General features: G+C 35.4%; 1 protein-coding gene across 2 annotated transcripts in view; it reads right to left on the reverse strand.

Annotated features, from left to right (window-relative positions):
• Window positions 1–408: 408 nt before the first annotated feature.
• Brip1 (BRCA1 interacting protein C-terminal helicase 1) overlaps window positions 409–13,184 on the reverse strand; it is a 128,113-nt gene continuing 115,337 nt past the window's right edge. For both annotated transcript variants that reach the window (XM_033762925.1, XM_033762924.1), the window contains exons 18-20: window positions 9,232–9,314; window positions 2,458–2,784; window positions 409–1,311 (exon numbers count right to left, since the gene is read on the reverse strand). In XM_033762925.1, coding sequence (XP_033618816.1) covers window positions 728–1,311; window positions 2,458–2,784; window positions 9,232–9,314 — 994 coding nt within the window. In that variant the 3' untranslated portion in view covers window positions 409–727. The remainder of the gene's footprint in view (window positions 1,312–2,457; window positions 2,785–9,231; window positions 9,315–13,184) is intronic.

Genomic DNA, 13,184 nt, shown 5'->3' on the forward strand with positions numbered 1-13,184 from the left:
TGACATCAACACATCAAGGACCCCGTTTGTCCTGCTACTGGGGTGATCCTTGGTTTTCATTCGGTTGAGGGATATCCTCTAGATTTCTCCATTGTAAAGATATTTCTCCTCTTTTTAATTTACATGGGACAGTATCTACAGTCTGGGTGCAATGTTCTTTTCTCCAACTAAATGGTTTTTTTTTTGTTTTTGTTTTTGTTTTTTTTTTTTGGTTTTTTGAGACAGGGTCTCTCTATGTGGTTGAGACTGACCTGGAACTCACTATGTAGCCCAGGCTGGTCTCGAACTCACAGCGATTCTCCTGCCTCAGCCTCCCAAGTGCTGGGATTACAGGCGTGTGCCACCACGCCCAGCTTAAAACTTACATTTCTTGAATATGAAATACTTAAAAATCTTAAGACACTGAAAAACTATGTCTTAGATTTTAAAAGAATATCATTTATCCAATGTATAAATTATTTACAGTAGTTTAATAAAAGCATGACAACATATTTTTACAGCTTGACAATAAGTGTTATTACCTAACATCAGAAGAGACACAGCTCGGTTCTTTCTATTCCATGAGTTTTTCCCAGCTCCAATTTATTTACATATTTTACATTACTATCAGTATCATTTTTTTCAATATGCATGATTCTGTTCCACTCTGCATCTGTGAAATCCTCAGTTTTCACTTTTCTGACTGAATCCACTCCCTACATAGTCCCAGTTTCAGAAAGGTCTTCTGCTAAAATGTAAATGAGTCATTACTGAGTCTATCGGTTTCTATCAGCTCACTTTTTTCTTCATCTGTATCTTCAGGATCATAAAGTTCAGGTGTAAAATAGATAGACTCATCTTCTTCCTCTTCCTGTGTTTCAAAAGCTCTATTTGGACTGGAGTGTCTAATTTCTTTGCTTGCAGGAGACAATGCAATATCCAGGTCCAAGGTTTCTTTACAGCAGGGCAGTTGTTCTGAGTCATCTTTTTTAGCAAGAGTAGCATCAATCTTCACTGCCAGCACAATGCTTTCTGACTGGGAGGATGGCCCGAATGATATGTCTGCTGTTGGATTTGAGGACTCACACTTAACAGTGAGAGGCAAAACGGTTTTACTTTCCATTTTTTCTGCTTTGAAAGTGGAAGTACTACAGGCGCAGTTCTCAGGTACTGCAGTCTCTATTTTATCAGTAAAATATGGTCCCCCCAAATTAAGGCCAGACCAGCTAATTCTTTTTGTTTGTTTGTTGAACGTTGGGCTTATGGATCTGGAAATCACCTTTTTTCCTGCTTTCACTGCCTGGACAGACTCTTCCAATGATCCTGGATCATCTATGAATACAAAAATTTAAGACCTTTAACTTTTTGTTCCTAGCTAACATTACAATTGTTAGATTACAATTTTTATTAGAAATATTAAGGCAACTGCATAGAAAACATAATTTAGGAACTATAATCAGCAATACTGAACTTCTCAGAATTTAAAATAACAGAATGCTAACTCTAAAAGGAATATCATATCTTCAGTGTTTCCTAGCCAAAGTTACAATGCTGTCCAAGAAAGAATCAAATTCCACATAAGAGATCTGGAAGAGAAAGAGGGCTGAATAAAGGAAGGAATAGGCTTAAAAATTACCTGGAAATCCACTAACTGGTGGTTGATAAGAACTGGCTTAATCAACAAGGAAACTGACAGCCATAAGGCTATGCGTTTGCTCAAAATTATATAACTGGATAGTAGTTAAGACCAGTACTAGAACCTAGGTTTCTAATACAACAGCCTTTTGAATTCACTATGACATTTAAATGTTTTAAAATAGATATATTGCCGGGGATTTAGCTCAGCGGTTTGGTGGCCTGCCTTGCAAGTGCAAAGACCCGAGTTCAAACCCCGGTACCAAAAACAAATAAAATAGATATATTAAATTACAATGACATGTAAATTTAAAACTTAAAATTATATCCAATAGCCAGAGTTGGGCAAACATTTTCTTTTATAGTCCAGATAGTAAATATATTGTTTTGAGGGCTATATTGTCTCTGTTGCAACTACTCAATTACTGTATGCTCCTCTAGTGCAATACATAAAACTGCTCATCTTTGTTGTCTGTAATATGTAAGTAAGTCCCTTCAACTTTATGGTGCTCTGATATCTATCATCTTACTCGAGATTTATAACCAAACCTGGAAGAATAGCTAGGCAGGTAATAATTTTTTTCTATTATGATTCAAAAGCACTTTTTATTATTTATATTGAGACAAGGTCTTGCTAAATTGCCCAGCTGGCCTTGAACTTGTAATCTTCTTGCCTCAGCCTCCAAGTAGCTAAGATTATAGGTGTGTGCACCAACCTGGCTATGATAACTGTTTAGTACAAACCAACATACTTAAGAAAGGTAATCTATACCACTATAAATATCATTTCACTATTATATAATGACTCCTCTATCAAATGTAAATGGACAGGACTTTTCATACATTTTTCCTTTCTGGAGATGATGCCATTAGGTAGAGATGGATTTTTAGTAATCATTTTAGGACACTGTAGTTCCTGGACACGCCTTTTTGCTTCATCTTCCCTAGGATTTTCTGGTGATAGACTTGCTGCTTCCAACAAACGAGTTGGGGTACTGTCCTCCAAACAGGCCACTTCAAGAGTAGTCTCATCATCTTGTATACATCTTCTGTCATTTTTGGATACATCAGTGACTTTTTGGTGCTTTCTGGAAAATTGAGCCAAGGACTCCAGGGCACTTTCAAAGGTTAAATGGTGCTGAATCTGCTGTCTTACCCATTTGGAAAGTCCTAAAGAAAAAGTAAACACAAAGGAAAATTTGTTTATTTGGTTTCTAAGATACTAAGATAAAACATACTTTTTCTAATGAAGTAACCCAATTTGTACATGAATACACAGGATGGTCATCAATACTTTTCCTATAATCGTATTTCATATGTACAACATGCACATGACTTATGATGGGGTTAAATCTTGATAAACCGATTATTATGTTTAAAATATTAGAAGTCAAAATGCAGCTAATAAACCTACTCCATGCCATGAGAGCTTAGCAACATGGTCCACTTGGAAACATCGGTAGTTTACTGTCGTGATCACTTGGCCGACTCGAGCACTGTCACAGAGTATTATCCCCGCGTCAGCAGCCAGGAGAATATCAAAATCAAAATCTGTTCTGTTAAATGTATGTTGCTCTTGCACTATTACAAAGTTGAAACATTATTAAGTGCAGCCATTTTAGTTCGGAATCGTCTGTATTCCCCAGTTGAGAATAATGGGAAAAAATGGCAGGTTTAATTACATCATTACATTATTCCTCACAATTGCTTATGTTTTTCACATAGGAAAGCTTGAAGTTATACATAATACAACCTTCCATTTCAATGTTCAAAATTTGGCTCCATTTCTAAAAAATAAATTCAAGATTCTAGTCTTAAAGGTTTCCATTTTTTTGTTCCTCTCCTCCACCAACACCAAATATATCATAAACTCTTCTAAAGATGAAAGAAATAACACTGTCTTGTGAGCAAATCATGTCCTACGTGAATTTTTATTAAATAGTTTTAAATACATATAAATAAAGTAAGGGATATGACTGGACTTGTGATATTTGGAAACTGTAAAGATGAACCATATTGAAAGCATAAGGTATTTTATTTTATACTCACTTCACAATAAAATTCAAAATATTTTGATTTTTACAAAATAGACATTCCCTAGCTAATGCCACTAAAACAAGTATCTTTTGATGCAATTAGTTTTAAGTCACTATGGTATTATAAGTTCCAAAAAAGATAAATCAAGGTTTCAAGCAACCTAAATTGTCATATTTTCATTTGAAATAAATTTCTTTAGATTTTAATGGTATTTTTCTATCAATTCTCTACTTCTGAAACCTTAAACAGAAAATAGCAGTGAGAAAGAATGTTTTGCTAGTACTAACAAATTAGGAAAACATTTTATAGGGTTGGGGATTTTGCTCAGGGGAGCCTTACCTGACTTGCAAGTGCAAGGTCCTGAGTTATTTGATCTCCGATGTGGGCGAGTATTTTATGAATGTCAGAAAAAGAAAACTATCCAGAAATATTGGAAAATATTTAACTCTACATATCAAAAATTAGAACTACGAAGTATAAATTTAAGCTCTAGATTTAAAAAACAAGCAGTTTTCTTACAATTCTTTATTTTGTTTCGGGAAAATAATTATACCAAATAAAAATGTGAAATTCTCTAAAACTGAAAAACTTTAGTATATATAAAACTTTATATATACTAAATATATTCTTTTTATAATCAAAGAAAACCTTAGCATGAGATGTCAGTTTGCTTTTGAGAGCTTGAAAGGATCTGAGCTCCACCTGCTGACTAAACACCAGCACATAGCATTTTTGCTCTGTTATTGCTTGACCTAATCCACTGCTTGCTTTACATGAAAAGAAAAAGAAAAAGAAGGGAAGCAAGCAGGATTTTCTGCTTTAATCTTGATAGTTAAACTTTAATATCACACTAAATATAGTAATTAGACTGAAATGGAAAAGAGGTAGGATCCAAGCCCACAGACAGCTAATCTGAAACCAAATTAAAATTTACAGTATAACTGACTTTTTAGCCTAAAGGTAATAATATAAATGCAAGTACAGCCCACAGCTCTTTGATAACACGTGGATTCCTGGAATTGGTTCTGAGAGGACTGTGTCACTTCTGGGTGAAAACCACAAGCACAAGATATCTGTTGATTTGAGAGGGAAAAAAATGATCATCTACTTGATCTTGCTGTAGTAATGTTTTATGACCTTTCAGAAAAATACTAGTTTTGACTAACATAAACTCTAAAATAACTGAAGAATCTCTAAAGAAACAAGCAAATAAATACAAAAAAAATTCAGTATAACTCAAAGCAAGAGAACATTAAGCAACCAAAAGAGATGCATTTTGTTTACTTAAATGTAAAAATATGGTATTTCTTCAAAAATTCATTTCTTTGGAGAGCTTTTCTCCTGAAAGTAGTAAATAAAGCATTATAACATTATATCTTACACTCTATGAAACCGAAGAATCCTAATTGATTTAATCTTTGTTGATAACTAAACAAATTCTCATTTATAAAGAATTTTTGGAATTATAATTAAATGAGAACTAAAGAACTAGATTTTGGGCCCAGGATTTAGTTCAGTGGTCCTGTTGCCTGCCTTGAAAGCACAAGGTTCAGAGTTAGATCCCCAGTACCAAAAAAAAACAAACAAAAAAACAAAACAAAACAAAAAACACCTAGATTTCTAGGCAATGGGAATTAGTCATGTTTGCTTTAATGATTCAAATTTTCTCTCTAATTATTTATCTTTAAAAATACATGCCATTAAGTACTCAGCTACCACATCTTTCACAAAGGAGCCAACCATCCTCACTGGAGGAAAGACAGCCTCTTTAATAAATAGTGTTGGGTACATATTGAGGATATACTCTTAAGTGAAATAAATAAGTCACACATAGAATAGTCTCTCTGGTGTGAAAAACTATAATAGTACACAAGATCCTAATGGGATAATTAATAGTGTGAAATAGGAAGAAAAGGGCTAAAGGTGTAGGGAAAGTGGGAAGGGTAGGGGAAAGGGAAAAAGGGAAAAGAAAAAGATATGAGAAAATGAAAAAATGGAAATAAAGTGTTTGTAAATGGGGAGGGCAGGAGGGGGTGAAGGGAGGGCAGGGACAAGGGGAAAAAATGAAAACCAAGACCTGTCATGTGAAGGTACAGGACCCCGGTAATGAATGTAACTGTACTGTATACCTAGATTGTACCAATAAACTCAATAAAAAGAAAAAAAAAATAAGAAAAAAAAATGATGTTGGAAAAACTGGATTTCAACTTGCCAAAGATTAAAACTAGACCCCTATCTTTCACCATGCACTAAACTAAAATCCAAGTGGATTAAGGATCTAAATAGTAAAAGAGAAACACTAAACTTGCAGGAAGATAAGTTAGGTAGAACTCTCAAAGACACTGGCATAGGAAAAGACTTTACGAACAAATCCTCACCCGCATGGGAAGTAGCACAAAGAATCAACAAGTGGGATCTCATTAAAAAGCTTCTGCACAGCAAGAAAAACCACCAACAGAGCAGAGACAACCTACAATGTGGGAAAAATATTTTACCAGCTGCTCCTCAGACAAAGGTCTACTATCTACAATATATAAAGAACTAAAAAAAAAAAAAAAAAAAAAAAAAAAAAAAAAAAAAAAAAAACCAGACCTCACAAATATAAATATCCAATTAATAAATGGGCATCTGCAATAAACAGACATTTCTCAGACAAAGAAGTAAAAGCAGCAACTAAATATATGAAAAAATGCTCAACATCACTGGTCATTCGAGAGATGCAGATGAAAACAACACTGAGATTCCACCTCACCCCAGAAAGAATGGCTGCTATTATGAAATCATCCAATAACAAATGCTGGCGGGGCTGTGGGGAATTGCTGGTAAGAGTGCATACTGGTGCAACCACTGCGGAAATCAAGATGGAGATACCTCAAACAACTAGGATTAGAAGTCCCATTTGACCCAGCTATCCCTCTGCTGGGTATCTTTCCAAAAGAATTAAAATAATCATGCCAGTGATACATGCGCAACCATGTTTATAGCAGCACAGTTTGTAATAGCTAAATTTTGGAAACAGCCCAGTTGCCCATCAACTGGAGACTGGATAAAGATGTGTGTGTGTGTGTGTGTGTGTGTGTGTGTGTGTGTGTTTTAATAAAATGAGTACTACTCAGCCATAAAGAATGAGAAACTATAGACATTTATAGCTAAGTGAATGCACACTGAGGCCATACTCTTCAGTGAAATAAATAGGACACACATGTGTAAATACTGAATAGTTTCTCTGGTGTGAAGAACCAAAAGTATAAACACGGATCAAAATGTATAACTGATATTGTGAAATAGGAAGACAATGTCTAAAGGAGTAGGGAAAGTGGGAGGGGTAGGGGAAAAGAAAGAAGGGAAAAGAAAAAATATGAGAAATAGAAAAAATATGGAAACAAAGTCTTTTTAAATAGGGAAGGATGAAGGGGGTGAAGGGAGGGCAGAGGAATGGGGAAACAATAAGAACCAAGACATATCACATAAAGGTACAAGATCCTAACGGTGAATGTAAGTGTATTTTATACCTAAAATGTACAAATAAACTTAATGGGAAAAAAAAATAGATGCCATTAAGTACAAAAGATTTAAGGTGGTAGAATAGGAAGCCCCAATACCTACCTTCTTCTTATGAAGAAATGGATTCAACAATATATGGACCAAATCCCTTTATGAGAAATCTAGAAATCAGTTAAGAGGCTCCTGAACGCAGGCTCGCACAAAACCAGCTGTATTGGGCCAGGGATCTAGCTCAGTGGTTCTGCCACCTGCCTTGCAAGCGTAAGGATACGAGTTTGATCCCCAGTACCAAACAAACAAACAAACAAACAAACAAAAACCCAACTTGTATTAGTGCAAGTAAGACTACAGTCCCTACACTGGAACAGTGTCACCTGATTAAGAGTAAAGTCCCAGCTTCTGCTTTTCCTTGAAGAGAAAAGGGAAGGCTAGACTGCATGTCTAAAGTCTTAACTTTTTAGAAAGGCTATCCAAAAAAAAAAAAAAAAAGGCTATGCAAGGCACTTGCTTCTGCCCTGCTCATCTTGATGTATCCTAGATCTGACACGATCTAGGATACTCTGCATGCTGGGGACCACTGAGAACAAAAGAGTGAGGCAGCACAATGCTGCTCCAGAGGAACCATGGTAGGGCCAGGAATTTAGCTCAGCGATTCAGTAGCCTGCCTTGCAAGCGCAAGGACCCAAGTTCAATCCCTGGTACCAAAAAAAACCAAACAAACAGAGGAACCATGGTGTGGGGGTGAAGGAGAACCAATAAAAGCTCAATGGCCATTTCAGAAGGAAGGAAGAGATGAGTGTGTCCAGTGTCTTGGCTTTCAATAAGCTACCCAGGGACGGGTGATGTGACAGTGATCAGACTTGGCATACTTTATGTGTCTGGATAGCATGCAGAACAGAAGAGCAGGGCTGCTGCTGCTTTAGAGACCCCACAACTCAAGAGTATAATGCTCAGTAGAGAAAAAACCCTTCAATTAAGAACCGGTGTTATGTACAGGTACAAATTCCCTATCAGGAATGTGATCAATATGTATGACAAATATTACTACTAAAAAAATAAAGTTACAGCAAAATAATCTATACCCGTAAATCCAGGGAGATAGATCCACAGTAAAATTATGAGAGGCTCCTAGAATGAGTAGCAGGGATGATGAGTGAAGGTCTTTTTTGTGTGTGAAGCCAGTGTATAGACACTGTGAGAATGGGCTGTTTTTTCAATTGTGTAGATACCAATACAAAATTACTGGGAATAAAAGAAATAGGGCAAATAGCCTATTCAAAGCCCACTCAAAGGAATGAGTTAAATCTCCTGATATTCACCCTAAAGGAATGGACGTATGTGAATTACGTGACAAAACATTTGAAAAACTATCAAAAGGATGCTCATGAGCTCAGTAAAATGACACAGATAAAATCGTTTTTTACTAAAGAGAATAAAAATAAAGAAGAATTACGTGACAAAACATTTGAAAAACTATCAAAAGGATGCTCATGAGCTCAGTAAAATGACACAGATAAAATCGTTTTTTACTAAAGAGAATAAAAATAAAGAACTAACTAAATTCTGGAGCTGAAAATGAAGTAACAACTGAAAAATTCACTGGTGGGGCTCAAACAGCAGACATGACTAAGCAAAAGAGTCTGTAAACTCCTAGGACAGGTCATTTGAAATTATGTGGTCAGAGGAGCAAAATGGACCCCCACCTCAAAAGCCCTGAAAAGAAAGTGAAGAAAGCCTGAGGGAATTATCAGATACCATCAACCAAAGCAATGTAGTCTGAGAATGTAGAGGGAAAGCAGAAGAAAGTTTATTTATAGAAATAATAATCAAAACCGTCCCAAAACTAAAGAAAAAAACTGACATCCAGATTCAAGAAGACAAATCCATACTGGGGATTTAGCTCAGTGGTGCCATACTTGCCTGGCAAGCCCAAGGTCCTGAGTTCAATTCCTGGTACCCCCCCGAAAAAAACCAACACTAAATTTCATGTCATATTAAAAAAAAAAAAAAAAAAACTACAGTGAAAAGACAAAGATAGTTACCAGCTATCACTCTAAACCCAGCTGGCAATCTTACCAGATATATAGCGACTTGGGTTATTCCTGAAGCGATCATCCACTAGAATAAGAGCACCCCAGTCATTTTTGTGTCGAATACACCTACCAAAAAATAGGGGAAAATAAAAAATATATATCATTGAATATAAAAGTTACATTTCTACAGGGACAGACAGAAAATTAAGAAAATCAATGATGCACAAGTTATACATTCCTATAATCAATTTGTTATTATGAGAAGATAAACTACCCAATCTAACGCACCAAAGTAGGTATAAAAAAATTCTCAACATCTGACAACTACTTGGCATTTATCCAATACGTTATGTGCATTGTTTTGAAACCTAAAAACTGTTTTCCAAGATATTCCTTAACTACATAGACTGGTTTTTAACTGTTTATTATTTTAAATAATTATTTTAAATAATTTCAGATTTTATGTACTTGTCTTTTGAACAGTTTGACAAATTTTTTTTAATCATGGATGCTTAACTTGTTAAAAATTTTTTTTGCAATGCAATTAATATAATCATGCATTTTAAAAAATTTTATCTCTTACATGACAAAATACAGGGGTGAATTCAAATACTGAAGCAGCCTTACATTCCTAGTATAAACTCTATGGTCAAGATACATTACTTTTTTTTACGGATTGTTAAGTTCAATTTACTAATACTTTTCCAAATATTTGTCTGTTTTTAAAGTAATTTAAAAATTTTTAAATGTACAAGAGGTTTAATATATTTACAAGTTTATACAACATAAAGCACTATTACAGAACTTTTCATTATCTTAAAAAAGTAATACTATGTTCATTAGCAGTCACCACAAGTTACCCCAATTATTTCCCATTACCTTTGGCCATCACTAATACACTTCCTGTCCCTGTAGATTTGCCTATTCCACACATTTTATTTAACTACAATCATAAAATACATGACATTTTTCTATCTTCTGGTTTATTTCACTTAGCATGATGTTTCCAAGTTTCACTCCCATCATTCTTTTTTTAATGGCTGAATGAAGTTCTTTTATACAGATATATGACATTTTGTTTTCCCATTGAGACAGTGGGCATTTGCATAATTTCCACTTTTTTGGTCATTACAAATATTGTGGCTATCAACATCTGGGTACAAGTTACTGTCTGAATACATGTTTTTGATTCTCTTTGGTATGTACATAGCACTGGAACTGCTGGGTCATATAACTCTATGCTTAACTTTTTGAGGAACTGCCATACTGCTTCCCAAAGCAGCTGTACAATTCACATTATCATCAGTTATGCATGAGGATTCCAATATCGTATCCTCACCAACATTTATTATTGTATATCTTTTTTTAATTGTAATAATAAAATGGCATTGTTACAGTTTTGATTTGTATTCCCTATTGGCCAATAATTTGAGCACTGTTTATGTATTTCCTGGCTATTTGTGTATTTCTTTTTGGAGAAATGTCTCCTCAAAGTATTGATCCACTTTTTAAATATATATATATAGTTTGTTTGGTACCAGGAATCAAACTCGGGTCCTTGTGCTTGGCAAGGCAGGTAGCAGCAACACTGAGCGAAATCCCCGAGCCAACTGTATATTTTTTCTTACTGCTAAGTTATGAGTTTTTTTTTTTTTTTTTTTAGTGGGGATCAAAGTCAGGACCCTGTGCTTGCAAGGCAGGTGGCAGTACCACTGAGCTAAATCCCCGGCTCTGAGAGTTTTGTTTATTTTTAAATACAGTATGGCTACTAGATTCGATATGCATGATTTGCAAATATTTTTTGCATGTGACTTGTCCTTCTATTTCTTTATTTCTTTATTTACTTTTTATTGTTCTGGTACTGGGGATCAAACTCAGGACCTTGTGCTTGTGAGGCAGGCACAGTGCTACTGACCTAAATCCCCGGCTCATCCTTTTTATTTCTTAAATACTGTCCTTCAAAAACCAAAACTTTGAAAATGAAAAAATAGAAATAAAATGTTCATAAATGGGGAGAGGAGGAGGAGGTGAAGGGAGGGCAGGGACAAGGGAAAAAATGAGAGCTAAGACCTGTCATGTAAAGGTACAAGATCCCAATAATGAATGTAACTGTACTGTATACCTAAAATGTACCAATAAATTCAATGAAGAAAAAAACAAAACAAAAACAAAAATTTATACTTTAGGAAAATTTAAACTTAGAGGAAAACTTTCAATCTTCACATTTAAATGTGATGTTAGCTGTAAGTTTATTGTAGATCCCTTTAGTAAAGTTAAGGAAGTAACCTTATATTCCTTTACCTTCAAAGCCTACAATATATACTGTCCGGCTCTTTACAGTTCTTTATCCTGTTTTTGTTTTCTTGAAATTATTTTGCCATTATTTTGGACTGCTTTTCATGTCAGAGATATCATGTGAATATCCAGAAAAGACTCTGCCCATAAGAATAAGGCATTAAAACTGACTGGCAACTCTGTACATATGGGAAAAGCTTACAGGCTGGGAGGTTTTGCCTCAGAGTAATTTGGAAGCAATAGAACCATTCTGTGGGCAGTTTTATGGAGCAGTCAGTTTCCCTAAAAAAGACACACTATATATTTAGGTCTAGGAGAAGTGATTAATTGTTAGCCCACAGCATACAGAATTTTCATATTTAATATGTATTAACCTCCATCTTTAATTCTTCCTTGGGTGTGGAATGATACAGACTCTTTGGTTCAGCCTTTTAAGAAGTAAATCTGGGTGGAGAGGGGGCTGTCCATCTGCTTCTTATACTAACCCATCAACCAGTACATCTATTTTTAACCTTATTTTCACTGACACTTCAGAATGCCTTAAGTCCTAAGCTTTTCTAAGAATGAATATGGAGGTTGTTGTTTGTTTGTTTTTTGAGACAGGGTCTCACTATGTAGTTGAGACTGACCGGGAACTCACTATGCAGCCCAAGCTGGTCTCAAACTCACAGCGATCCTCCTGCCTCAGCCTCGGGAGTGCTGGAATTATAGGCATGTGCCACCATGCGCAGCTGGAGGTTCTTTTTAACTTTCATTTCCACAGATTTAAATTTCAGCTTTCTCTTGGCTGCTAAGCCATTAACTCACTCAACTATTTTCCAGTATTCAAATTTTAATGATCTCTTTTGTGTGCTACTGTCTCTTCTCTCACCTTGTAACTTTTTAGGTTTGACTTTTTATTCCTTTACCGACATGAGATTTGGAAAGAAAAACATTAATGTTCAGTTTTTACACAAAGACTTTAAAAACATATATTTCATACGACATTATTTTTTGATACTTTTTAAGGTAGACTGTAGGTTTCAAGGCAACAGATCATATCACATTAGACAGGATGCAAAGAGGATGAATATTGTCAGTGCCATAAAAAAGTGTTTACAATCGATGCAAAGTCATTTAAACTGGTGTGGTGGAGCACGCCTGTAATCCCAGCACTCAGGAGGCTGAGGCAGCAGGATCGCTGTGAGTTTGAGACCAGCCTGGGCTACACAGTGAGTCCCAGGTCAGTCTCAACTACATAGTGAGACCCTGTCTCAAAAAACAAACAAACAACAACCTCCATATTCATTCTTAGAAAAGCTTAGGACTTAAGGCATTCTGAAGTGTCAGTGAAAATAAGGTTAAAAATAGATGTACTGGTTGATGGGTTAGTATAAGAAGCAGATGGACAGCCCCCTCTCCACCCAGATTTACTTCTTAAAAGGCTGAACCAAAGAGTCTGTATCATTCCACACCCAAGGAAGAATTAAAGATGGAGGTTAATACATATTAAATATGAAAATTCTGTATGCTGTGGGCTAACAATTAATCACTTCTCCTAGACCTAAATATATAGTGTGTCTTTTTTAGGGAAACTGACTGCTCCATAAAACTGCCCACAGAATGGTTCTATTGCTTCCAAATTACTCTGAGGCAAAACCTCCCAGCCTGTAAGCTTTTCCCATATGTACAGAGTTGCCAGTCAGTTTTAATGCCTTATTC

The sequence above is a fragment of the Fukomys damarensis genome, unplaced genomic scaffold, assembly GCF_012274545.1.
Source record: "Fukomys damarensis isolate Sample0158 unplaced genomic scaffold, DMR_v1.0_HiC HiC_scaffold_13, whole genome shotgun sequence".
NCBI lineage: Eukaryota > Metazoa > Chordata > Mammalia > Rodentia > Bathyergidae > Fukomys > Fukomys damarensis.